Below are 27978 nucleotides of genomic sequence, written 5' to 3' on the forward strand. Positions count from 1 at the left end.
TCTTCCCAGATGCTGCCAAAAGAAAACCTTTATTGTACTGTAATCTGTCCTTTAGCTCAGAGCCACATTCACAGCACCAGGAAATCTTACCAATTATCTTTAAGGTTTACTGGGAATCTTATTACTTAAATTCCTTTGTAAAAAAATTAATAAACAGAAACCTCAATTAAAGTTGGCACACAGGAAGGTGGAGCCCTCACTGACCTGAGACAATAACAGTATCCAAAAGGCAGAAGAAAGACTCTCTTCTTTCCTGGGAAGGACTTGGACAATGAAAAGCCATGGACTCTTTGGTGACTACAGCCCTTTTAACTTCCTTCTTTAATCTCTATAAAAGTCTTAGCTCACCTTGGTTGCACACCCCAATTGCAATTCCCTGATGATTCTGGAATAAAAACAAACAAAAAACCCCATCTTTGCAAGTGAAATAGCGTGCAGGCTGTTTGTTTCAGGTCAGCAACTTCCATAGGCACCACTCTGGTCCAGAAACCACCTTACTCTTTGGAGTGGAATGCACTAGGCTCTCCCAGGTCTCCCTGCCTTCACCGTCAGCTCCCCCTCCCCAGTCTGTTCTCCCCTGAGCAGCCTTTGAAATACTTTAAAACTCAGAGGGTCGTCCTGATTTATTCACAACCCTCCATGGTTCCCAGAATGACGACTGTTGGCTCCGTTGACGCAGTCTGTTGACTCCTCCTTAAATGCCCTGTCCCTGCAGAAAGAACCTCCTGCCCTGGGGGAGGAGGTCACTGGCGGACTGATGTCCATATGGTGACAGCCTAAGTCCTGGACTCCCGAATGCTCCCGGCTCTTGAGCACCTCCAATGCTTTGCACGGGCCAAGCTCACAGCGTTTAACACGCTCCACACTGTGTCACACATCCTATCAGAAATGGGACCACCACACACGCACACCTAAATTTCTGGAAGCAGGGGACTGAACCCCAGTGCCCTGAGCAGGAGACCCTCCCTGGGGGCTTGAGGATTTGGGTCAGGATCAGGGAGGGCGCGCGGGAGGGGGCGGAACAGTCACCTGGGCCGGGTCCTGCACCGCGTTGGTTGACATAGGACCCTGTGGGCGCGGTGGTGCCAGGAGACGCGCAGGATAATGGCGGAGACCTAGGCCGAAAATCCCGGAAGTGGGTTCCGCAACCCGCTCACTCCTGGGCAGTGTGGACGGCGCCCCCTCGGGCTCCTTCCAGTTTCTCTAAGCTCCGCTCCACCGAGTGACCTAGAGCCTCGGGTCCTGCAGACGGCAGCAAAAGCGGCCAAACGACCACCATCAGAAAGACGCCGGAAGTCCCGCCCATGGTTAGTTCAAAATCCGGAAGAGCCTTAATTTGGTGCCTTCATTGGAGAGGAGAACAAGGCCGGTCCACACAGTCTTCTGGGTAATGTAGTTCCCCTCGCTGCCGGTTTGTGATGTGAAAAGCCCCAGGGCATTAATGCACCTTGTCCTTGAGGGAAGTACAAATTAAAAACACATCAAAGTAGACCCAGCAAAGCCTTTATGTATAACCTTTCAACATAAAAGTTGATACAGGATTAGCAAAAAAGCATTCCAGTTGTGAAAAGGCTGAAAGTAGCCACAGTACTACTTGTTGTTGTTGTTTTTATAAAAATCTTGGAAGAATTTTCAAGTAAGAAAAATCAAGTCAATAATATTTTGGAATAAAAAATTAAAAAGGGAATTATATGCAACTAAATATCCCTGAGTTCGTCATCATTGGCTAAGAGAATAAGTATATAAAATTAGATAATGAAGTCTGTCGTTGATACTGTGGACCTAAGTAAATCTGAGCGGCATTAATCAAGCATGACACATTTGTTTGGGATCAAAGATTTGCAATTGTGGACACACATTCAAGTGACAACCCAAAAGGTGTCCAGCTGGGGAATAAAAGTCAAGAGATTTTAAAGGCAAAGTGGGGTGCACGTTGGCCCAGATCAAAAGTTTATGCTTTCTGAAAAGAAACGAAACTGAGTTATTTGTAGTGAGGTGGATGGACCTAGAGTCTGTCATACAGGGTGAAGTAAGTCAGAAAGAGAAAAACAAATACCGTATGCTAACACATATGTATGGGATCTAAGAAAAAAAAATGGTTCTGAAGAACCTAGGGGCAGGACAGGAATAAGGACACAGACGTAGAGAATGGACTTGAGGACACGGGGAGGGGGTAGGGTAAGCTGGGACGAAGTGAGAGAGTGGCATGGACATATATACGCTAACAAAGGTAAAATAGATAGCTAGTGGGAAGCAGTCACATAGCACAGGGAGATCAGCTTGGTGCTTTGTGACCACCTAGAGGGGTGGAATAGGGAGGGTGGGAGGGAGACGCAAGAGGGAGGGGACAGGGGGATATATGTATATGTATAGCTGATTCACTTTGTTACACAACAGCAACTAACACAACAATGTAAAGCAATTATACTTCAATAAAGATGTTAGAAAAAAAAAACTTCATGGTTTCACATGATGGGAAAGTGCAGGAGGTTCACTAATTAATAGCCTCCCAGCTCCATGTTAAAATCCCTTGACATAAGTGACTCCTTTTTATTTCACATTTCACAGCACTATTAATTTGACATGCCTTGCAGGACTTCTCAACCCATATGTAAAAATGATCACAGCATATACACAAACTATATCATAATAGCAGGTTTCTTTTATTTTAAAAAAATCATAAAAACTGAAATAAGAAGAAAACACATAAGATATTGAGCCACCTATACTTTTTAAGCATTAATATGTAAATAATAAGTAAATTCAATAAATACTACAAATTAATGAGAGAAATATTTAAAACCCGTGAAGGCAAAATTCTTGTATGCCACTTGAGATTAGAATTACCAGAAAGAAACTAAATTTTCTAAAAATAAAAGAACCGTATTTTCCAACAGGAAAAAATGCAAATACAAATGAACCCAATCAGATTGATGAGACTCAGTAAGTCTGACGTTAGTAAGTAAATGTTGGTAACACTGAAGATATTAGTAAATATCATAAACTAGCATTGGGTATCTATTAAAATTATTTTGCAGTAGTGTTTAGTATTATACGTTTACTTTAAAACCTGTGTCCCTTCATGCAAAAACTACTTTCTATTGATATATGCACTACATAAACCAGTATATCAATCAGGGAACATGTCAGATAGCTCTAAGTAGCATTGCTATACCTGCCAAAAACAAGAAGAAAGGAAGCAAAGAAATTAAAAATTCAAGAGTAGAATATAAAATTGAATTAAAAATATTTGGGGCTTCCCTGGTGGCGCAGTGGTTGAGAGTCCGCCTGCCGATGCAGGGGATACGGGTTCGTGCCCCGGTCCAGGAAGATCCCACATGCCGCAGAGCGGCTGGGCCCGTGAGTCATGGCCACTGGGCCTGCGCGTCCAGAGCCTGTGCTCCGCAACGGGAGAGGCCACAACAGTGAGAGGCCTGCGTACCGCAAAAAAAAAAAAAAAAAAAAAAAAAATCCCCACATATTTGGACCATAGAAATCTATCTTTTTTAAAAAAGGAAAAAAGTCTTCACATATGTGTTAAGGGAAAATTTCAGAGTCATTAATCTTGGAATCCAGTTGGCTTTTATGTACTTATTCACAAACTGGGAATCATCCAGTGTAGCAAACAGGAAGGAGCTCCAAAGAGCCATTCAGAATGCACAGATTACTTACACAAAATTCCTGTCCTTGAGGACAAGGAAATCATACTAGGCAATTGCTGATTGGTCATACCTGGGTTAACTTTTCTTATATGGGGTACAGGGAAGTTTTGGAGCTAGGGTGTGAAAAACTAAAGCTGAGCAGGCGTATTCTGATTGGGTGGCCTTAGGTTTCCACTTCTGACAGAGTCAAATACTTACAAAAAATAGAAATTGAGGTAGGTTCCAGCATGGGGACTTGAGATGTAGCATGAGCCACTCTATCTTGGGATTAGTTTAGATATTTTAGCACATGATGGGGGAAAAATAAAAGTAAAATCACAAATATTATATTGTGTTTTGGCTTTTATGAATAAAGCTGCTATTTTTGTGACTATTTCCACAGAAGTGTTTCTGAGTTATATGATTTAATTTTTCTTAAGGATATATCTGCAAGTGAAGTTACTGTGTATATCATATGATATGTATATATATACCATCTCAAAAGAGTACAGTTGTATTTTCTAAAGTTAATTACCGATTTCTATTTATTATTATTATTATTTTATTTATTTATTTATTTTTTGGGGGACTGCATTCGGTCTTCGTTGCTGTGCACGGGCTTTCTCTAGTTGCGGCGAGAGGGGGCTACTCTTTGTTGCAGTGGCTGGGCTTCTCATTGCGGTGGCTTCTCTTGTTCCGGAGCATGAGCTCTAGGCACGCAGCTTCAGTAGTTGTGGCACACGGGCTCAGCAGTTGTGGCTCACAGGCTCTAGAGCGCAGGTTCAGTAGTTGTGGCACATGGGCTTAGTTGCTCCATGGCATGTGGGATCTTCCCGGACCAGGGCTCGAACCTGTGTCCCCTGTATTGTCAGGCAGATTATTAACTACTGCGCCACCAGGGCAGCCCTATTATTATTACTATTATTGGCCACACGGCATGTGGGATCTAGGTTCCTGGACCAGGGATTGAACCCTCACCCCCTGCACTGGAAGCGTGGAGTCTTAACCACTGGGCCGCCAGGGAAGTCACCCAATTTCTATTCACTCAAGAAATATATGAGAGTAGTAACTGTTTCACATCTTTATCAATTTGGTATTATCTGTTCTTGAATTCTAGTCATTCAAATGAGTGTGTAGTAGTACCTCACTATGGTTTTAAATTGTGTTTACAATGGTGATTAATGACAAGGAGCATATTTTCATTTTCTTCTTTACCATTTATATTTCTTTGGTGATGTATACCTTCAAAACTTTTGCAAATACTTTAAATTGTGTTGTTTTTTTATTATTGGTATAAGGACTATTTATAAATTGAGAATCAGTCATTTATCACATATATTTCTTGCAAATATATTTCCCCAGGTTGTGACTTGAGTTTTCACTTTCTTAACTGTCTCTTGAACAGCAAAGTTTTATTTTTGATTAAACTTCAAATAATCAATTTATTTTCTTTGGTTGATGATATTTCTGTCTTTTTAAATAGTGATCACCATCGTGCCAGGACTTGGCCCATTCTGGAGCAGTGCTGCATAGCTTTGTGGTTATACATTACAGACACCAGATGCAGCCAACCTGGTGTACAACTTTGTTCAGCTGCTCATCAGATCCCTGCCTTTCAGCAAGTACATTTATCTCCCTGAGAGTTGATTTCATCCTATGGAAAATGATGCCTGTGAGGCACCTGCTTCATGGGGAGGCTGTGAGGAAAAGCCAAAATAAAAGCATTTAGGGCCAGGCCCACAGGAAGAGATGCCTAAAGTTTGCAGATGAAGATTCAAACCATGTTCCTGAAAAGGAGACCAAAGTATGCATACACAAGGACAATCACGAGCTGACTGGATGTGTGCCACACTGAGGAGCTTCCCACAGACATCCAGAGGCAGGGAATTCCTGCCTCTGGATGTCTGTGGGAAGCTCCTCAGTGTGGCCTCGTTGGGGGCCTGGTTGTTTCTTGCTTACATCAAGGTCCAGTGTGGGTCAGAATGGAGCTCTGGGGAGCACAATTTTTCAGGGACCCAGGTTCCTTCTCCTGTCACCATCTGGCTTTAAGTTTGCTCTGGCATCATCCTGTTTGCATAGGAGAAATGAGAGAGGAGGGCAGAAGTCATAACCACTTGCACACAGACATCCCTTCCACTCTCATGCCATTGACAGGAGGCCACACCTGGGTGCCAGGACTGGGACGTGTGGTTTGCTGTGTTCCTGAGGAGATAAGAAAATGAGCTTGGTTTACAATCCCATGGGATGCTGAGAACGTGAAGCTCACCTTGCTGGAGTCATTTTCTAATTAACCTAATTAAATGGATCTGAAATATTCTGTTCATCAGTCTACTACTCTTTTTTTAAATCGAAGTGTAGTTAATTTACAATGTTGTATTAGTTTCAGATGTACAGCAAACTGATTCATATATACATATATCTTTGGATTCTTTCCCATTATAGGTGATTACAGGATATTGAATATAGTTCCCTGTGCTATAGCTACTTTTTAAAAATTCTCACTTTGCTCTTGACAAATAGAATGATAATCATTTCTGTGGCTTTGTGTTGCTTGAGGATGTAATGACATAATGCACAGAAGTGCATAGAACAGTGCCTTCCTCATAGGAAGGGGATCAACAAAAATAAATTATTTGTATTATCCGTGTAATAATATGAATCATAATGAATAATAGTGATGTACGTTTTCTTGTAGATTGTCTTCCCAACTCAGGAGAAAAGGAATATTTCTTCCCCTTGAAATTACTCTCTCTACTATACTCCGCATCCCATCCTTTCCCACATTCTTCATTCATTTTATTCATTCCCCCGCCCTTTGTCCATCAGACTATCAGAGGCTTTTCCTTGCACTGTGTCTCCCTTGCCTTTGTGCCCTAGAAATACCAATATGATATTTGGCATTGTCTCTCTCACATCTGACTATAAAGGAAGGAAGCTGGATCCATAAAATGAGTGGATTGGCTTCCCTACCATGTTGTGGCCTCTCCCCTCTTAGTCCTTCTTCATGCTGTTCAGCCAGCCAGTAAGTGTCCCTGTCCAGCCCTAACTCATATCCTGAGTCTGTTCTTTCTTTTTTCTTTTCTTTTTTAAAAAACTTTTTGTTGCATCGGGTCTTAGTTGTGGCACACGGGATCTTTCATTGCAGCACGCGGCTCTCCAGTTGTGGCACGTGGCTCTCCAGTTGTGGCACGCAGGCTTAGTTGCCCCGCGGCATGTGGGATTTTAGTTCCCCAACCAGGGATCGAACCCATGTCCCCTGTATTGGAAGGCGGATTCTTAACCACTGGACCACAAGGGAAGTCCCAGATGAGTCTGTTATAATGCTCTCCCATCTCCTTTTCCAGGTTCCCTTGACTATCTCGAACCACCTTGAGCTCATCATGAATAACAGAATTTTCCCCCCAATTTCAGTGAACAGTCCTGTCATCCAAACAAGTTTGAAATCCAGATTCAGCCTTTGGTCATAATACTCCACACACAGTGCTGAGAAATTGTGACTGCATCACATAAGCCTGTCCAGATGTCTGGGTGTCTCTCTTTTGCAACGGGGTTCCAATATTATGAGTGTTTCTCTACAGGCATCATTTTGCCATGCATCTTTTATCCATTGTCTTCATGCGCTGATGATTCTGGGTAGTTGATTATTTTATAAGCTATTGAAACATTTGTACCTACTTCTATTGCTATTTCTGCATTTCTTAGCTAGAAATCCTGTATAAAGGAAACTTTTCCATAATTTTCTATTTGGCTACCTCAAAATACATTTTGTACAGAAAAGGGAGGAAAGAGCTAGATCTGTTCACTCCAGCAATTTTCAGGATAATTATTTGGAGCATTATCATCCTCCTCAAACAATAACAAATGTTTATCTCTCGGAGGTAAGATGCCCCTTTTGCACACATTTTCAGACTGTGATTGTGGCAGCCAGTGTCCTAGTAAGAAATAGCATTTAGTTAAGTTGCTCTTCCTTTCCGATAAGTCTCATATTTTAAAATTAATTGTATTTGTCTCAGTCCATTTGAAACTGCTATAAGAAACCACCATAGACTGGGTGGCTTATAAACAGCAGACATTTATTTCCCACAGTTCTAGAAGCTGGAAATCCAAACTCAAGGTGCTGGCAGATCTGGTGAAAGCCCATTTCCTAGTCCATAGACAGCCTTCCTTCTTGCTATATCCTTCCATGACAGGAGGCGATGGGAAATATCTGGGGCCTCTCTTATAAGGACGCTAATTCCATTCATAAGAGTAGAGGCTTCATGAGCTAACCACTTCCCAAAGTGCCTCATTTCCTAATACCATCACGTTAGGTATTAGGTTTTGAACACATGAATTGAGGGAGACACAAACGTTGAGATCATAGCAGTATCTATTTCAGGAAATTGAGTTAGAAATATTTTATGGAAAAAATAGGGACTTCCTTGATGGCGCGTGGTTAAGAATCCACCTGCCAATGCAGGGGACTCGGGTTCGATCCCTGGTCCGGGAAGATCCCACATGCCTCGGAGCAACTAACCCAGTGCTCCACGACTACTGAGCCCATGCTCTAGAGCCCGTGAGCCACAACTACTGAAGCCTGTGCGCCTAGAGCCCGAGCTCCGCAACAAGAGAAACCCCTGCTCGCCACAACTGGAGAAAGCCCGTGCTCAGCAACAAAGCCCCAACGCCACCAAAAATAAATAAATAAAATTTAAAAATAATAAATAAATGGGAAAATAGCAGGGCTAGGGACTTCCATGGCTGTCCAGTGGTTAAGACTTTGTCTTCCAATGCAGGGGGTGCGGGTTCTATCCTTGGACAGGGAACTAAGCTCCCACATGCCTCTGGACTATAAAATGCAAAACATAAAACAGAAGCAGCATTGTAACAAATTGAGGGACTTCCCTGGCTGTCCAATGGTTAAGCAACAGAGCTTCCACTACAGGGGGCATGGGTTTGATCTCTGCTCAGGGAACAAAGATCCCACATGCCCTGTGGTGTGGCCAAAAAAACAAAAACAGAAACTAAGAAACATTGTAACGAATTCAATAAAAGACTTTAAAAAATGGTCCACATCCAAAAAATATATATATTTTTTAATATAGCTGTGTGCTTCCCTGGTGGTGCAGTGGCTAAGAATCCGCCTGCTAATGCAGGGGACACGAGTTCGAGCCCTGGTCTGGGAAGATCCCACATGCCGCAGAGCAGCTAAGACTGTGCGTCACAACTACTGAGCCTGCGCTCTAGATCCCGCGAGCCACAACTACTACTGAGCCCGCGTGCTTCAACTACTGAAGCCCGTGCGCCTAGAGCCCATGCTCCGCAACAAGAGAAGCCACTGCAATGAGAAGCCCGCACACTGCAACTGAGTAGCCCCTGATCACCGCAACTAGAGAAAGCCCGCGTGCAGCAACGAAGACCCGATACAGCCAAAAATAAATAAATAAAATAAATAAATGTATTTTATATATATATATATATATATATATATATATATATATATATATATATATATATATATATATATTAGCCGGGCTTGCTGGGGTTCAACACAAACACTGAGGTGTACCCATGCAGGAATGAATTATTTTGTGTGGGAAGCAGGCAGAATGCCTCATCATCTACTTCCTTATGGGCCTCCTTACAGCTGTCATCCATTTCCCCTGTCATGATCCTTGCTGAAATCTTTTCTTTCTTATCCCATTGTTACTGACCAGGGTTCTTGGCCTCCTTAATCAAAATTGATCAGAGGCCAGACAAGAAATTCAGACAAGACTTTGCTGGGTCTCATGCTGCAGCACTAGGGAGCAAAAAAGCAAGTAAGTTTCCCTTGCTTGGTCCCTGATATGGGGGTGAGCTGGTCCCTTAAATGGGATGAGGGTAAGAGGAGGGTTGAGGGTTGGAACGGAGGTATGGCTTAGGTGGTCTGCCCACGCCCTTGGTGGTGCTTTGTGCAGGGCTCATGCACAGTACCCTGCTTTTGCTTCCGACACCTCAGAAGTGGCAGTTGGGTTTTTGGTCTTTTGTATTTTGCTGTTCATAATTTGCCCTAAAGCACATGTACACAGTTATATTTAGTCCCTTGTAGTTTCTTTGTATCTGTTGCTTGAGGAGATGTTCATCCAGGTGCAAGCACTACAGCAAAGCATCCCAGGTCCCAGGTCCCAGCCTGTCTCACCTGGAATGCATACACTGACGCCTACAAAATTATCTCTAAAGTTCTGATCTATAGGAAGTTGGAGAGTGATAAGATAATATATCTTGGTTGCCAACTATTGAAAGCAGGCATATTGTGACTTAGTGACACTGCAGTGTGTGCACCAAGGTTTTTCTTTGGGCTCCTGCTTGCTGAATGGAGTCTACAATATAATGTCTCCCCTTAAAGGGATTATGTTTTCAAAAAATAGAAGGGACAGAATAAATATGAAGATATTTGGATAATAACATACACTTAAATTTATAATTTATGTTAAAGCACTTTCACTTTTTGTAAAATAAATCTTCTGTATATGTTCCAAACATACTTTTTTTTTTTTTTTTTTGCTGTACGTGGGCCTCTCACTGTTGTGGCCTCTCCCGTTGCGGAGCATGGGCTCCGGACGCGCAGGCTCAACGGCCATAGCTTACGGGCCTAGCCGCTCTGCGGCATGTGGGATCTTCCCCGACCGGGGCATGAACCCGTGTCCCCTGCATCGGCAGGCGGACTCTCAACCACTGCGCCACCAGGGAAGCCTCCCCAAACATACTTTTGAAGATCCTCATGAATTTATTTAAACATTTATAGAAAGCAAAGTTTTTCTATTGTCCACCTGTTTAAGGGACACCCAACCTCTTCTTCTGGAACATCCTAGTAATGGCCATGTGTGAAGTCGGTTCTCTCTAGACCCTGAGCAAACACGCTGAAACGCACAGAACTGTGAAACTTCAGTCTGCATGTATTTGAACAGTAGCAAGATAAAGTTTATTAGTTCACATCTATGACTGTAGGTACTTTGTATCTGCGTGATATCATGATATCCTCGGAGCAGGCTCAACCAATCAGGAGGAGAGCCCAGACAGAGAGAGAGAGGCCCCCAAGACAAGGTCGGGCAGCGGGGGGCGGGGAGTACACAGGCAGATGTCATGAGGGAATTTCATTGGTGTCTTGTAATGTCACTAGGTCACAAGGGAGGACAAGGGGAGCTTGTGTCAGGTGCCACAGCCTCATCACTCTGGTGTACTCAGTCATCTGGGCGGGGTGCTCACAGACTGTGACGATGGGAGGCAGCAGAATACGAAGTTTAAAAAGTTTACCATATAGTATGTCCACTTGCTCAGTTAGGTGCATCTTAAATGACAAGATAAAGGAAACACAACAGGGAACTGGATGTGTCCCCTTTAGAAACATCCAATGCCTCGCCTCCTTCGTTGGAGCCTCTGTAGGCCCTTTGCCAGCTCCAGTCTCCCGCCTCTGGGACACTGGCTCCAAGGAGCAGACTCCCATTCCCGAGCGGATGCTGGACAAGAACTACATTACCCTGAAGACTATGCTCCGCGGAATGACTGTGAGCGCCGCTCTGATGACGTCACAGAAAACGGGCGTTAGTGGCTCGTGTTGTCAGGGGCGGGACTTCCTGTGTCGCCAGGGAGGCCGTTTGTTCGTGATGGGGCAGTTGTGTCTCTATCTTAGGTGACTTCTACCCGGGTCGTCGGGACGGAGCGGGGAGGACAGCCTGGAGGGCCCACCTGCGCCTTTGTACGACCTGGGGGAGGGTCAGCTAAGTCCGCTGGACCCGCCGGTCTCCGGCGCCCTCACGTGGTCCTACGCTCCCCGCGGTGCGATGGCGGCGCTGGTGACCCCGGCGCAGGTGAGTGGACGGCGCGCCAGGCCACGCCCGCTCGGACCCCACCCACGTGGCCGAGGCGCGCTGCTGTGCAGGATGGTGGTGTCCTGTGAGTCGTCACCTTGTCCTCCCCAGGGCATTGTTTGTCGGAGCCTCGGGATGGGGTCGCTTGTGCTTCGGGTGGGAATCCAGGTTAGGGGCTTCACACGGAGGGTCCCATTTCTGTCAGTCAGTGACTGGGACGCTGTGTGGTAGGGAGAGATGTGGCTTCTCGAATCCCCCTGACCCCATACCGGTGGCGTGGAAGGACCCGCAGGGAGGAGCGCAGGCCGCGCAGTCCGGAGACCTTTCTGTGTGTTGCGGCCCCGCCTCTTCCCGAGTCTAGGACTTTGAGCAGCTTTCCCTGCTGTTCTTGGTTATGTTTTGTTTTGTTTTTCTTGGCTGCGTGGTGAGGCATGCGGGATCCTAGTTCCCCGACCAGGGATGGAACCCGTGCTCCCTGCATTGGGAGCGCGGAGTCTTAACCACTGGACCGCCAGGGACGTCCCTGTCCTTGGCTTTTATGCTAAAGTTCCTCCAACTAGGTTGAGGGAACTAGAAAAACCACATAGGTGACGTGTATCCCCCCGAGTACAGCACGGTGCAGGGAGCATCACTCTGGATCTCTTTCCACGGAGGTGTCTCTTTAGCCTTTGTTGATCTTAGAGGCTCATCCCTGGGGGAATCTGACCCTTGGGTTCCCAGCTGTGTAACCTCTACAAAGATAAGGGCTGGGGTGAGGAAGAGGCAGAAGTAGCCTGCAGCAGCTTGGAGATTGCAGCCCTGCTAGGACAGAAAGGGTGTCAGGACAGGCAGGGCGCCCAGAAGGCCAAGGAATTTGTCTTTAAGTTTACAGCCAATGGAACTGGCTTCCCACTGAATCTGTTTTCCTATTTGAGGCTCAGTTACATATGGTAAGTGGTGATAGTGTGCAGGAGTGTGGTGTCCGTTTGGACATGAAAACACAAGAGGTCCTGGGTAATTCCATAGCCGTGACCCTGAGTACCCTCATCATAGTCCTGATCGCTGTCAGGACTTGTCTTATTTGTTAACTTCCCATTCACTTGGCTCCTTCCTCACTTTATTTCAGACTCACTCCAGTGTGCTGTCCTGCAACAGGCTTTCCCTGGTGCCCCGTCGAAAGCAGACCGTGACCTCTTGTCTTCTCACTCTACTTTCTTTCTTTTTTTCTTTCTTTTTAAATTTTATTTGTTTTATTTTTAACTGTGTTGGGTCTTTGTTGCTGCATGCAGGCTCTCTAGTTGTGGCCAGCGGAGGCTACTCTTCCTTGGGTTGTGCTGGCTTCTCATTACGGTGGCTTCTCTTGTTGTGGAGCACAGGCTGTAGGTGTGCAGGCTTCAGTAGTTGTGGCTCACAGACTCAGTAGTTGTGGCACACGGCCTCTAGAGTGCAGGCTCAGTAGTTGTGGTGCATGGGCTTAGTTGCTCCGCGCGGCACTTGGGATCTTCCCGGACCAGGGCTCAAACCCCTGTCCCCTGCATTGGCAGGCGGATTCTTAACCACTGAACCACCAGGGAAACTCTATTTTCTTGACTTTGGAATCTTTGCGTCCCTCTGACATTGTCTTGCTCATTTATATCGTTACTTGTTTAACATCTCTTTCCAGCCCTGGACCATGAGCGCCTGTTGCTGCTCTCTGCCAAGACCTAGAACAGCCTGGGCTTGTAAAGGGCACTCAATAAATGGTTAAATGAATGAATGGGTCTGACACTCAGGTGTTCCCATCACACTTATAATAAGTACAACCTCCTGCACTGTGGCCCACAGGCCTGTACTGGATCTGCCCCATGACTTCCTCCATGCTTCTTCCTCTCCCCTTCTTCTCTTACTCACCGCAGTCAGCCAGGAGGTCCTCAGCTTGCAAAATTCCTGCCCAATTTGCAGCTTTTCCCCTTGCATTTTCCTTCATCTGGGGCCCTGTTCCCAGATCTCTGCAGGGCTATCTCTCCCCACACTTCCTGTGCATCACTGTCACCTCTTAGGACAGTCTTTTCCTAGCTGTTTTAATTCTAGCTAAGGTACAACTTGCTCCCACCTGCCCATCTTCTGGCAACTCTGTGCCATCTTTTTCTGGCTGGATGTTCAATTCCCACTTCTGTTCCTTTATATATATATATATATATATATATATATATATATATATATATATATATATATATATATATATATAAAACAAAATTTTAATTATGTACTGAAAATAAATTACAGGAAAGAACTTTAAAATGCTACATAGGACAAAGTCACGATAAACATTCCCATTGAATTCCCTTGGGGGGTGGGAGGGTGAGATTGCAGTGCTCAAGAAGATAAATATCACAAATATATCAAAAACTTCAAATTGTGTCTGCATTCACACACTGACATGAGCCACAAACATTCCTTCACAGTGACTGTACTCATTAGCCTACCACAGAACTAGATTTTGTCATAATCTACAAAACTTTTAATACAAAATCGTGTTTATATATTTATAATTCATATACATGCCCTATCTGCGATTTTAGAAAATAAAAGCTGCACACTGTATAGATACTCTTAACTCAGAGCTGTAGGCAACATTTTTGGTTGGAATTTCTCCCCCAATAAAATTAATGGCATATTTTATGTACACGAAGGCTAAACTGCATAAAGACAGTTCAGTTTCCCAGATATGCATCTCCTTTTTGGACAGGTTTATAAATTTTCAAAGGCAAGACAAATGTACACCTCAGAGTCATTTTCTTAGCTACAAGAGTTATCATGTAATTTCTGTGAAGTTCCTGATATATGCATTTATGTAATACTGGTATTGAAGGCAGTAAAGCAATATGTACTTTTAATGTCGTGGCTCAATAAAGGCTTCATTGTCATTGCAATCTGATTCTTGATACAGTGATTCATAACCTCTAAAAATTAAAATTTCAATGGGACACTGTGTTAAAGAGACTCTAAATAGATTTCTTAAAATATTTCCCTGAAATATCCTTTACATAAGACAGATTTCACTAACATTAGATTAAGTAAAAAGGGAAAAAAAAGAATTAAACATGGCACAAGTGTGCATGAAAACTAATGCACAGTTAGTCTTCATGTCTTAGGAGCCATAAATAGAATGCTTAAAACCAACAACTTCAACTCTGTGGCAGCCATCTGTGAAGCCAGTTATACTAAACTACTGCTACAGTTGATTGTAAACTTTGGTTTATTTTTATTTGAGTTCTCATTGTACAGCTAGCATGAAAAGAAGAAAGAGTGGAGTCCATGAGGAGATGAACTGTCAGTCTTTAATCTGGCATGATGAGACAGCTGGACAGTCAGGCTTGCTTTGATAGAGTTTGTTACAGACTGCCTTATGTTTTCCTCTGTCGAATTATCACCCAGGGGCTTCAATACCTGTTCCCATAGTGTTTCAGCAATCTGATCAATCATTGTTCAAATTTCTGTGAACTCCCCAGAGTATGTAACATATGCCCAAGTACAAAGAGGCCTCAGTGCTAACCCCATGACAAGGTTACACAGACGGCTATAGAGTTTAGGCCAACGAAACCAGTCAGTCCTGAGATTATATAAATAGCAAACATGACTGCAAACAGTGTGGCAGGCGTATGAGCAGCATAGAAGATATTTTTGCCATCATTGTGCTTTATAAAATTTGCATAGGTTTCTTTATAAAATTTGCATAGGTTTCTTCTATTTCAGCCTCAAGCTGGTCCTGATAATGACGGTAGAGTTCATCTCCACCCATTTTTTTTACTGAACGAAACTGTTTAATCGCCACTTCCTTGAGATCCAGGTGTTTTCGCTTCCAGATCTGAAGGTGCAATGTAAGGCTTGTCCCCACCGCCTACCTGCTCCATACTTTCTCTCTTGCTCCTGCTACTGCAGCAAAATTATTAGCTTCAGCTGTTGCCTGAAGCATGGACTTTTTACATAAATTTTAATATAAGCCTTAAAGTATTCTACAAGATCTCTACAAATGACTTTCATCTCTTATCTCTTTTGCTACCAAATTTTCTGGGGCAAGTAGCACTGGAACAAGATTTCAAAGCTCTCGTTTAAACTCTTCATCAATATCTTTCAATCTCCCATCAAAACTAGGATGGGCTTCCCTGGTGGTGCAGTGGTTGAGAGTCCGCCTGCCGATGCAGGGGACATGGGTTCGTGTCCCTGTCCAGGAAGATCCCACATGCCGCGGAGTGGCTAGGCCCGTGAACCATGGCCGCTGAGCCTGCGCGTCCGGAACCCGTGCTGCTCAACGGGAGAGGCCACAAAAAAACTAGGATTAGTTGCAACTTTAAGACTAGGATGTGGCAAAAGGAAGCAACCAAGATTTGAGAAACAATTGTGAATGTGCTTCCTTACATTCTGTAGCTCTTCAGGTTGATTTTGTTTTACCTGCAATCTCTTTTCAAGGAATTGTTTTCCACTTTCCAAACCATATGAATGTTCATAAGGATAACTCCAGTTTCGAATCAAAAACATTAATGTCTGAAATGATTTCTGGTAGATTTCTTTCATTGCAAGTCTGCCATATTCTGTAAATAATTGCAAGTGTTGAAGATCATCTTCTTGAATATTTTGAGAAAAATTATATACCTGGAGAGAGCCAGTCATAGTGCTCAGAGCAAACACTGTTGCACAATCTCTGATAGTTGACTGGCTATCAAAGGCACCTTGGGTATCCATTAGCAGCACAGCCACTTTTGTTCATTCCAGACATACGCCTGTTTTTTCTCTTTTGCAACAAACTCGCCATGTAAAGCCAGTCAGTGCTTCATTGTTTCCACCAATCCAACTTTGAGAATCCTTGTTATACATACATCTAAGCATGAAGTCCAGTAAAAATGATTTCCCTTTACGAAAAGCTCCTGTCACGGATACCACTACTATGTGAAGATCTCTTATGTGCTCCTGTAGCAATATCTGCTCCAAAACTTCTTCATCAAGCTCAAAATTATGGTCATCTTCATGTGCAAGAACAATCTGTACTGGAAATGGTTTCTTCATAACCTCATCAGAGTTTACTAGGTCGTCATCTTCATAATTCTCACCTAGGAGGGTTGTGGACGAGACGTGGTTAACCCAGGTGTTTGGGTTGCTGGTTCGCCTCTGACGCCGCAGCCCCTCGTGCAGCTGCTACCTCCGCACTGCTTCGCCACCGCCCCCACCCTTTTTTTTTTTTTTTTTTGCCACGCAACGTCGCTTGTAGGATTTTAGTTCCCTGACCAACTATTGAGCTTAGGGCCTCAGCAGTGAAAGCGTGGAGTCCTAACCACTGAACCACCAGGGAACTCCCCCACTTTTCCTTAAATTTGAGGTTGTGGTTGATTTTCTAGAGCTGCCTGAGCCTCAGGCCTCTGGCTGTGACATGGTGGTGATGATGGCATTTACCTTGTGGGCTGTGGATTAGTAAAAGTCACAAAATACACTGAACACTTAACTGGGCCAGGCACTCCACAGCATCTGGTGTGGGAACATTTTCTCTTTAGTTCTAAGAATTGGCATAGTGGGAGTGATTGTTGTATTGATGTGGAAATTGATGCTTGGAGAAATGATGGGATGTCGTCCTCCCCATGATCACACTGCCAGCAAGTGTCAGATTTTTTTTATATATATAAATTTATTTATTTATTTGTGGCTGTGTTGGGTCTTTGTTGTTGCGCGCGGGCTTTCTCTAGTTGTGGCAAGCAGGAGCTACTCTTCATTGCGGTGCGTGGGCTTCTCATTGCGGTGGCTTCTCTTTGTTGCGGAGCACGGACCCTAGAGCACATGGGCTTCAGTAGTTGTGGCATGCGGGCTCAGTAATTGTGGCTCACGGGCTCTAGAGCACAGGCTCAGTAGTTGTGGCACTCGGGCTTAGTTGCTCCGTGGCATGTGGGATGTTACCTGACCAGGGCTCAAACCCGTGTCTCCTGCATTGGCAGGCAGATTCTTAACCAGTGCACCACCAGGGAAGTCCCGAGTGTCAGATTTAAGAGTCTTCATTCAAACCCCAGAAATCTGGCTCCAGAGCGAGGGATCTCTAGTCACTTTACCGCAGCGTGTGAAGACCGCAGCCTGGGGCAGGTGCACCGTGAGGACCAGGGAGGCTCAGCACCTGTCACTTTGCTGTTACCATTGTTGGAATTATCATCATGAACATTTTCCCAGAGCACGTACCATCTGCCCCCAGTCCTCATGGAAAACCATTGTCTTTGTCATCTTTAGTGGCTTCCTTCACAGGAGGCTTTTCTCTTAGCCACAGTTGCGTTATATCCAGAGACTGCTTCCACCTCCCCCTTGAGCCCAACACAGAACTCGGCGACCAGCAGGCCTCAGTGGTTCAGGCCTGCGTCTCTCTGCATCTTCACCGGCAACAGAGTGACAGGGTTGATCCTATCCAAGTGCAAAAGCCCAACACCACTACCTATTTGACTGTCCAGGTGTTGGTGACCTTCAAGGATGTGGCCGTGACCTTTACCCGGGAGGAGTGGGGACAACTTGACCTGGATCAGAGGACCCTGTACCAAGAGGTGATGCTGGAGATCTGTGGGCTCCTGGTCTCACTGGGTAAGTGCTTAGCTCTCACACATGTGGGGAACCCCCCCCCCGCCTTGTTTCCAGGCTGATCAAAGTCACAGGAGTCACCTTTCCTCCTCCCCACAGGCCCTGCATTCTTCTGGTCGCTTCTCCTCCTGCCTGGTCTCCCTGTGTCTGTAGCAGTGATCAGTGGGATAGAAACAATGTCCTTATGAACACCAGCCCCATCCCAGTGCCCAGCACCCTCGGGCCTCAGTTTGAGGTCCTTGTTGCAGATTCCACAGGAGGGAAGCTGACTGACCCAGCCTGGTGATGTCAGGTATCACCACAGCCAGTTAGCAGGGCTGTTTTCAGACGAGTGGGTGAGTGAGGGAGACCCCTACATGGCATTTGTCATCAGTGCCACCCAGGGATCTTCCTAAACAGCACAATCTTGGTTCAAAGGCCCCTCATGTCTACATCATCATCACATGCTTTCTGAGGCCTGGGCCGTGATCCTCCCCTGGGCAGGAGATCATTTTAGAAGGTGCACAGGAATGTCATGGAATGCCACAGGTGGACACCCTGCAAAAGCCAGTCCTTTTACCTTCTCTGTCTGGCACGCTGATTGTTGTCAAGAGAAAGTCTCAGATCAGTGTGAGTGAGTATTCCATGGCCCCCTTTGTGGTTAATTTTTCTCTTCAACAGAGGGACCAGCCTCTAGCTCACAGCCCTGAGCCTTCTACGTGAACTTGCTAGGACCTTAATGCCATTATTTTGACTTCAGCGTTGTGGGATTTTTTGTTTTTTATTGGAGTATTCCCAGGGTCCCGTGGCTGTGTGTGAAAGTGGCATGACCCTGCATGGGGCTGGCTTCCACTGATGAAGTTTAAGGGAAGTGGTGTTGTGTAGACAGACAGCACCACCCTCTATAGCAGTTGCAGCCCAGGAGTGATGTTTGTGCCATTGGATTCCCAGTCACAGATCAACATTTTCTTTACTTTGGGAGCCGCTACATTCATGGTCTTGTTCCTGCCATGAAGTCTCAGATAGGCTGGAAGGGTTTCATTCTTCTCATCAAAACACCTGCGTCCTGTTTTTTTCTCCATCCACAGGGCATCCAGTTCCCAAACCAGAGTTGATCCACTTGCTGGAACATGGGCAGGAGCTGTGGATGGGAAGGAGAGGCCTCCCACATAGCATGCGCCCAGGTAGGAGCCAATAGCTGTTGGGCAAGTGGGTTCACAGCAACCTTGAGAATGCATGGGGACCAGTGCCTCTGAGCTGCTATGTGAAACCCCCTTTGTGGGGTCTGGTGGTTTCTCTCACATCAAAGTATAGTGTGCATCAGCTGGCCAGCTTGGGACCACACCATTATTTAGAGACCCAGGCACCTTCTTTTTTTTTTTTTTAATTTTTATTTTCTCTCTTTTTTTGTTTTTATTGAAGTACAGTTGACTTACACTGTCGTGCTAATTTCTGCCCTACAGCAAAATGACTCAGTTATACACATATATAATTCCTTTTTTATATCCTTTTCCATTATGGTTTATAACAGGATATTGAATATAGTTCCCTGCACTATACAGTAGGACCTTGTTGTTTATTCATCCTATATATAATAGTTTGCATTTGCTAATCCAAAACTCCCACTCCTTCCCTCCCCACCCACCCTCCTCCTTGACAAACGCAAGTCTGTTCTCTATGTCTGTGAGTCTGTTTCTCTTTCATAAGTAGGTTCATTTGTGTCATATTTTAGATTCCACATATAAGTGACATCATATGGTATTTGTCTTTCTCTTTCTGACTTACTTCACTTAGTATGATAATCTCTAGTTGCATCTAGAGATCCAGGCACCTTCTGACGTCAACGTATAGCTCTAAGGGTGGTCCAGCATAATCCAGCTGGTGGAGGGGAAACAGCAAGGGATAGGGGCCAGGTCACACCCAGATGCACACATACTTTACTCCCCTGTATCTCACAGGCAAGGACTAGGCATTTGGCCACAGCTGGATGCTCAGGACTGGAGAGTGTGGTTTTGCTCTGGGCTGAAGGAGAAGAGCCAGTGGGCTTGGTTTGTATGACCTCTGTCTACTCTACTCACCCTGCTCTCAGGAAGTCAGAGCGAGGCTAGTGTGTATGTGAGTGGGTTGTTTGAAGGTATAATGAGATAATGCAGAAAAATGCTTAGTACAGTGCCTGGTCTATAGAGAGGGTCGACTAAGGTCAGTTCTTACCGTATCCATGTAATTGTATTAATCAAAGTGAATGGTGGTATCACGCATTTTTCCTGGACTTCTAGACTCAGAGGAAAAGGGGCCTTTCTTCCCCTTGAAGTTATGATCTATGCTATACTCTCTATGGAACTCTTTCCCACCTTCTCCATCCATTTATCCATCCTCCTGTTTGTCCACAAGACACTCAGAAGCAGCCCCTTGCACTGTACCTTCCTGCCCCTCTTGCCCTTAAGAACACCAAGCGGATGTTTGGGGTTTTCAGCCCCACATCTCTGCTGCTGACTGTAGCTTGAATAATCCACAGTGAGTCACGGTCTCTACTCTCTATCGGTCCTTCAATCTTCTCAGCCCGCCTGTAAGTGTCTTTGGCCAACTCCACTACCGATGCTCTGTTCCACACGCCACCCCGCCCCCATTTCCTTATTCCCAGATCTCCACTTTCGTGTCTCAGAGACCTCTCAAGCTTGTCATGCCTTAGAAGACCCCTGGGATCCTGCCCACTCCTATCCCGTGCCTTGTTCTGAGAACGTCCTGCCATCTAAGCTGATTAGAAGATTAGCAACACCTCAGCCAGCCTCTCTCTCCATCAAACCAACATCCGTCCATCCCCAGGCCTGCCCATTTGAGATTATCCGTGTGTCCTGAGTCCATCACCAGCACCCTAATTCAAGCTCTCGTCATCTTTTTATATATATATAAATTTATTTATTTTATTTTATTTATTTTTGGCTGTACTGGGTCTTCACTGCTGCACGCAGGCTTTCTCTAGTTGCAGCGAGCAGGGGCTACTCTTTGTTGCGGTGTGTGGACTTCTCATTTGCTGTGGCGGAGCACGGGCTCTAGGTGCACGATCTTCAGTAGTTGCAGCACATGCGCTCGTGGGCTCTAGAGTGCAGACTCAGTAGTTGTGGCACACGGGCTTACTTGCTCTGCGGCATGTGGGATTTTCCGTGACCAGGGATCGAACCCATTTCCCCTGCTTTGGCAGGCGGATTCTTAACCACTGCACCACCAGGGAAGTCCCTCTCGTCATCTTTTTTTTTTTTTAATAAATTTATTTATTTTATTTATTTATTTATTTTTGGATCTGTTGGGTCTTCATTGCTGCACGTGAGCTTTTTCTAGTTGTGGCAAGCGGGGGCTACTCTTCGTTGCAGTGCGTGGGCTTCTCATTGCGGTGGCTTCTCTCGTGGAGCACAGGTTCTAGGCTCATGGGATTCAGTAGTTGAGGCACGCAGGCTCAGTAGTTGCGGCTCACGGGCTCTACAGCACAGGCTCAGTAGTTGTGGCTCATGGGGTTAGTTGCTCCGCGGCATGTGGGATCTTCCCAGACCACGGATCGAACCCGTGTCCCCTGCATTGGCAGGCGGATTCTTAACCACTGTGCCACCAGGGAAGCCCACAACTCTTGAAAGAGTTGTCTCATTTTGGAAATGATGGACAGTTGTCCTGTGGTGTATGTGGGGGATGGGTTCCAGTGCTCCCGCAGATACCAACATCCGTGGATGCTAAGGTCCCTTATGGTGGGCCGTCCCCCTCCATATGCACAGTTCCATATCTTCAGATTCAGTCAACTGCAGATTATGTAGTATTTTGATCCATGGTCGGTTGATTTCATGGATGCAGAACTCACAGATACAAAGGGCTGAAATCGTGTATAAGTGGACCTATGGGTTTTAGACCCGTGTTATTCAAGGATTGACTCTATATATTTGACTTCCATACCTTTTGTTTTTAAAATCTACTTAATTTTTTTATATCGGAATTATACAGTGATACATATCAATCCTTCAGGTTCAGCTTCACTTTTTCTTTTTTCAATTTTTAAAAAATTTTTATTGCAGTATAGTTGATTTAGAATGTTGTGTTAATTTCTGCTGTACAGCAAAGTGATTCAGTTATACATATGTATACATTCTTTTCCATTATGGTGTATCACAGGATATTGAATATAGTTCCCTGTGCTATAAAATGGGACCTTGTTTATCCATCCTATATGTAATTGTTTGCATCTGCTAATCCCAAACTCCCAATCCATCTCTCTCCACCAACCCCCTTGGCAACCACAAGACTGCTCTCTATACCTGTGAGTCTGTTTCTCTTTTGTAGGTAAGTTCATTTGTGTCATTGTGTCATTTTTTTTTAGATTCCACATATAAGTGATATTATATGGTATTTGTCTTTCTCTGAGTTACTTTGCTTAGCATGACAATCTCTAGATCCATCCACGTTGCTGCAAATGGCATTATTTCATTCTTTTTCATGGCTGAGTAACATTCCATTGTATGTATGTACCACATCTTCTTTATCCATTCCTCTGTCAATGGACATTTAGGGTATTTCCATGTCTTGGCTATTGTAGATAGTGCTGCTGTGAACATAGGGGTGCATATAGCTTTTTGAATTAGAGTTTTGTCTGGATATATGCCCAAGAGTGGGAAATCATCTTTACTTTTCACATATGTATAAACTGAGGTATCCTCCACCTCACCCAAAATTTAGACTATTTCCAGTTCTGTTGCAGGTTCCTGGTGCTTCATCCTTGTCAATAGCTTGTCCTACAGTGTTACCCAGTGTTTACACTCTATTACTGTGGATAGGTTTTCTTTTTCTTTTCCTTTTGGGTGAGGGGGCGTGCCTCAAACAACAGAAATTTATTGTCTTAGTTCTAGATGCTGGGTGTCCGTAGGTTTGGTTTCTACTGAGGCCACTCTCTTTGGCCTGTAGAATAAGATGGCTTGTTCTTGCTAATGGCATTGCTGTCATCCTAACTGCCCAGTACAACAATGAGAATAATAACATTAGACTTCTTCAGAGAATCAGACCCAAAAGGAGATAAATCAGAGTTTTATTCTATTGATTAGGCTTCATGTGATTGTGAGGGTTAAGTGATTTCAAAATCTTCGGGGCAGTCCAGTAAGCTGGAAGAGTAGATGCTTGCAGTCCTGGGTCTGGAGGCAGAATCCTTTCCCTCCCAGGGCATCTCAGCCTTTTCCCTTAAGGACATTGTTTTTTTTTTTTAAGTTTATTTATTTATTTATTTTTCTGGCTGCGTTGGGTCTTCGTTGCTCCATGTGGGCTTTCTCTAGTTGTGGTGAGCGGGGGCTACTCTTCATTGCAGTGCATGGGATTCTCATTTTGGTGGCTTCTCTTGTTGTGCAGCACGGGCTCTAGGTGCACGGGCTTCAGTAGTTGCATCACGTGGGCTCAGTAGTTGTGGCTCACGGGCTCTAGAACCCAGGCTCAGTAGTTGTGGCGCACAGGCTTAGTTGCACCGCAGCTTGTGGTATCCTCCCAGACCAGGGCTCGGACCTGTATTCCTTGAATTGGCAGGTGGATTCTTAACCCCTGCGCCACCAGGGAAGCCCCAAGGACATTGATTGATCGGATGAGGCCCACCCACATTAAGAAGGGTAACTTGCCTTTCTCAAAGTTTGATGATTCCAGTGTCAGTCATATCTAAAAAGTACCTCACAGCAACCTCCAGAATGGTGTTTGACCAAAGAGCTCAGCACAGTAGCCAAGCCAAGTTGACATATAAAATTAACCACCATACATACTCGCACTGCGTCAAGAAATGTGCTGAGAGCTTTACAGGCATTTTCTCATTTAACCCTCATGACACCTGGAGAAACTGAGAGTCCTCTAGTCTCTTAGGTGAGGAAATTATGACATAAAGAAGAAAGGAGGGGGTTTCCCTGGTGGCTCAGTGGTTAAGAATCTGTCTGCCAATGCAGGGGACACGGGTTTGAGCCCTGGTCCGGGAAGATCCCACATGCTGCAGAGCAACTACTGAGCCTGTGCTCTAGAGCCTGCATGCCACAACTACTGAAGCCCACATGCCTAGAGCCCATGCTCCGCAACAAGAGAAGCCACCGCAATGAGAAGCCCGCGCAACACAACGAAGAATAACCCCCGCTTGCCGCAACTAGAGAAAGACCACGTACAGCAACGAAGACCCAATGCAAGCAAAAATAAATAAATTTAAAGGAAAATAAAAGAAGAAAGGAGGGACTTCCCTGACGGTCTAGTGGTTAGGGCTGTGCCCCTCCACTTCAGGGGGCACACGTTTGATCCCTCATCAGGGAACTAAGATCCCACAAGCCGCTCCTCAAACTGAGGCATTGTGACTCCAGAGCTCTCCCTGCTAACACCACTCTAATGTTTCTCAACAGAGCAGAAACTCGTCTTTCATACCGTTTGAGTTTGTGTGTCCCACTACCCCTTTTCTTCTGAGATTTTTATTCTCTTCTTCCTGTAACCGCCCCTTCAAGCTTGCCTTCCCCAGGATTCTGGTGCCACTTTCTTCTTGTAACTCTCTTTTTTTGCTGCGCTGTGTGGCTTGTGGGATCTTAGTTCCCTGACCAGGGATCAAACCCAGGACCCCTGTAGTGGAAGCATGGAGTCCTAACCACTGGACCACCAGTGAAGTACCTCTTTGTTTTTTTTTTAATTCAAACAGTATTTTCAGTGTTTTATTTATCAGCCACTTATATAGTACTTATTACATCCCAGGCCATTTTCTAGGCAATTTTTTCTTTTTTAATTGAAATATAGTTGATTTACAATGTTGTGTTTCAGGTGTATAGTAAAGTGATTCAGTTATACATATACATATATCCATTCATTTTCAGATCCTTTTGCCTTATAGGTTATTACAAGGTATTGAGTATAGTTCCTTGTGCTATACAGTAGGTGCTTGTTGTTTATATATAGTAGTGTGTATCTGCTAAACCCAAACTCCTAATTTATCTTTCCCTCCCCCCAACCTTTCCCCTTTAGTAACCATGAGTTTGTTTTCTATGTCTGTGAGCCTGTTTCTGTTTTATAAATAAGTTCATTTGTATCATTGTTTTTAGATTCCACATATAAGTGATATCCTATGATATTTGTCTTTCTCTGACTCACTTCACTTAGTATGATAATCTCCAGGTCCATCCAGGTTGCTGCAAATGGCATGATTTCCTTCTTGTTTATGGCTGATTGATAGTACCTTTTCTTCTTATAACTCTTAAGCACTCTCCAAAGGTGGATCTACCCACGCTTATTTCTTCCGTTTCTACCCAGTACCCCATCCTTCTTTCTTTCTGGCAACTCTGATGTCTGCATTAGGACCCAGCTCATGGGACGCCTCCCAGGGAAGATGACCTTTTCTTCCCAGTCTTGCTAGGTGCCACTTCCCTACACTCTCACAGAACCAAGACATCAATCCTTGAGGCAGATGCTCTCCAGACAGTATTATTGAAACTGTCCTCCCTCCCCTACTCCAGATCCTCTGTCTCCCGGTCCGGCCTCCTGCCAGATTTTCCCTTTAATGGTGTTAGGGTACAAGGGTCATAGAAAGTAACTGGAAATCTAGGATACACTGACGTTAAAACATAGCAGATATCAGAGGTGTTGATTTCATCCTCATTTGTTCACTGAAGTGTTGCTTCTGTTTCTTCTGTGTTGCATCACCGAAAGTCCCCCTTTGTGTATTGGATTCTTTCCAGATGACAGAGCAAAACGTCAGACCAGAGAGCTGGTTTTGTCTGAAGGAGTCTTGCTCCAGGGAAGCCTGACTCTGGGATCTTCAAGGGACTGCAGGTCGAGGCAAGCCATGGATCCAGAAGGGCTTTTGGAAGTGCAGAAAGGTCAGCTGAGGCCAGAGACAGATGCCCACAAGGAAACCCATCCTGGGAAAACGAGCCTTGAAGATGATGGTTTGGAGGCGGATGATGGTGTGCACTCCAGGGCGTTCCAGGAGAGAGTCTCTCAGGGAGATGTTCTCTGTGAGCGTGACCCACAGGGACCAGGAAAAGGCCCCCTGATTCATAACCTCTACAAGTGCAAGCAGTGCGGGAAGAGTTTTAACAGGAAGTGGTACCTTGTTCGACATCAGCGGATTCACACTGGAATGAAGCCCTATGAATGCAATGCGTGTGGGAAAGCTTTCAGCCAGAGCTCAACCCTGACCCGGCACTACGTCATCCACACCGGGGAGACGCCATACAAATGTGCCGAGTGTGGGAAGGCCTTCAAACGCAGGTCATACCTCCTGCAGCACCAGCCGATCCACACTGGGGAGAAGCCCTATGAGTGCGGCCAGTGTAGAAAGGCCTTCACCCACCGCTCTACTTTTATTCGCCACAATAGGACCCACACTGGAGAAAAACCCTTTGAATGCAAAGAATGTGAGAAATCATTTAGCAACAGAGCACACCTCATCCAGCACTACATCATCCACACTGGAGAGAAGCCCTACGATTGCACAGAGTGTGGGAAGGCCTTCAGGTGCAGCTCAGAACTCCTACAGCACCAGCGGATTCACACGGGGGAGAAGCCCTACGAGTGTGCCCAGTGTGGGAAGGCCTTTCACCGGAGCACGTACCTCATCCAGCACTCTGTCATCCACACCGGGGAGACGCCATACAAGTGCGCCGAGTGTGGGAAGGCCTTCAAACGCAGGTCACATCTCCTGCAGCACCAGCGGGTTCATACTTGAGAAAAAGGCCTTCACCGCTGCTCCTTTTTTGTCTTTCATGAGGGGATCCATGCTGGAGGGAAGAACCCTTTGAGTGTAAAGAATTCTGGGAGGGTTTTTTTGTCTGCTTTTCAAATGCATAAGTGGTCATGTGGGAGAAGACGCCTTGTGAATGCAGTGGAAATGTCAAAAGCCTTCGGCCCCTGCTCATCGTTCAGAGGATTCATTCTGTGGAGAAACTCAGCACATGAAGCTATGCCACCCGTGGGTCCGTCCACCTCTGTCAACATCAGAGAACATACCGGGGAAAGACGTTCTGAATGTAACCAGAAGGACGCTCCTCAGCCAAAAGAAGACTCATCCTCGCCACCTGAGAATGTGTAATGAAGAGGAACCACTTAATTATTGCCATGAGAAAGCCTCCTGTGACATGTCACCACTAGTCACGTAGAGTCATATTGGAACTTGACGGAGCTTGGGCTTTCCCTGTGAGGCAGCTCAGAGGAGACAGACTCAGGGTTCGTTATGCACTTATAACAACATTCAGCCACAGGGCTCCCCCTTGGTTTGCACTTAAGCCATCTCAGCATTATGTTAAAAAGAAAACTAACAAGGGAATTCCCTGCAGAGTCCCAGTGGCTAGGACTCCGCGCTTTCACTGTCGGAGGACCTGGCTTTGATCCCTGTCGGGGAACTAAGATCCCGCAAGCCCCAGGGTGTGACCAATAAAGAAAAAAGAAAAATAACAAAGAGGTGGAGGGGATAGAGACAAAGACTATAAACGGAAAAAACCAAATGCTTTTGTAAGCTCTTTCAGACTTTCCTGCCAAGCCTGTTGCAGTTTTTCATCAGTTCTGTTTTTTGGTGGGGCAATGTTTGAGGGAGCAAAGGACCCCAGCCCTTTGTTTTTATGTGTTCACTGCTGTCTTGTATCATGAAACTTGGACGTTGAGGGCAGCTCCACCAACATTTGTTGGAAGGCTTGGTTCCGAACATCTCTAGCCATTGGCATAATTCTTTGTGAGAAATATGAGGGCTTGAGTCATGAGCTACTTGAACTTGTAAGAAATTAGAATACCGAAAATAGCATCACACAATACTTGTATTTTATATCTAAGGAGAGAATGGTCCACATAGGGATCGCGACATTAAAATGTGCACCCCTAAAGACGTTGAATTTTTTTTTAATAGGTAAACTCCTGTTCATCTGGTTTTAAATGTCTGATACTATCTCTCACTCTTTCTTCTTCTTCTTCTTCTTCTTCTTCTTCTTCTTCTTCTTCTTCTTCTTCTTCTT

General features: G+C 45.1%; 1 protein-coding gene and 2 pseudogenes across 1 annotated transcript; 1 reads left to right on the forward strand and 2 right to left on the reverse strand.

Annotated features, from left to right (window-relative positions):
* The window catches only part of LOC132416347 (zinc finger protein 549-like), a 28122-nt pseudogene extending 27839 nt beyond the window's left edge, over positions 1–283 (reverse strand).
* Positions 284–11245: 10962 nt separating this feature from the next.
* On the forward strand, positions 11246–27946 carry LOC132416353 (zinc finger protein 550). Its single transcript, XM_059999695.1, has 4 exons — positions 11246–11467; positions 17905–18031; positions 19096–19191; positions 25711–27946. The coding sequence occupies exons 1-4, from the start codon at positions 11441–11443 to the stop codon at positions 26700–26702; spliced, it is 1242 nt and encodes a 413-aa protein (XP_059855678.1). The 5' UTR covers positions 11246–11440; the 3' UTR covers positions 26703–27946.
* On the reverse strand, positions 14915–16489 carry LOC132416363 (atlastin-2 pseudogene; annotated as a pseudogene).
* Positions 27947–27978: the final 32 nt, after the last annotated feature.

This window comes from Delphinus delphis, chromosome 20 (genome assembly GCF_949987515.2).
Source record: "Delphinus delphis chromosome 20, mDelDel1.2, whole genome shotgun sequence".
Taxonomy (NCBI): domain Eukaryota; kingdom Metazoa; phylum Chordata; class Mammalia; order Artiodactyla; family Delphinidae; genus Delphinus; species Delphinus delphis.

What these genes read in the sequence shown, in the direction of transcription:
- LOC132416353 (XM_059999695.1), top strand. Translation starts at nt 11,441, where the DNA reads ATGGCGGCGCTGGTGACCCCGGCGCAG. An exon ending in CGCTGGTGACCCCGGCGCAG is followed by an intron (nt 11,468 to 17,904) that starts GTGAGTGGACGG and finishes TTGACTGTCCAG; the next exon opens with GTGTTGGTGACCTTCAAGGA. An exon ending in CCCACATAGCATGCGCCCAG is followed by an intron (nt 19,192 to 25,710) that starts GTAGGAGCCAAT and finishes GATTCTTTCCAG; the next exon opens with ATGACAGAGCAAAACGTCAG.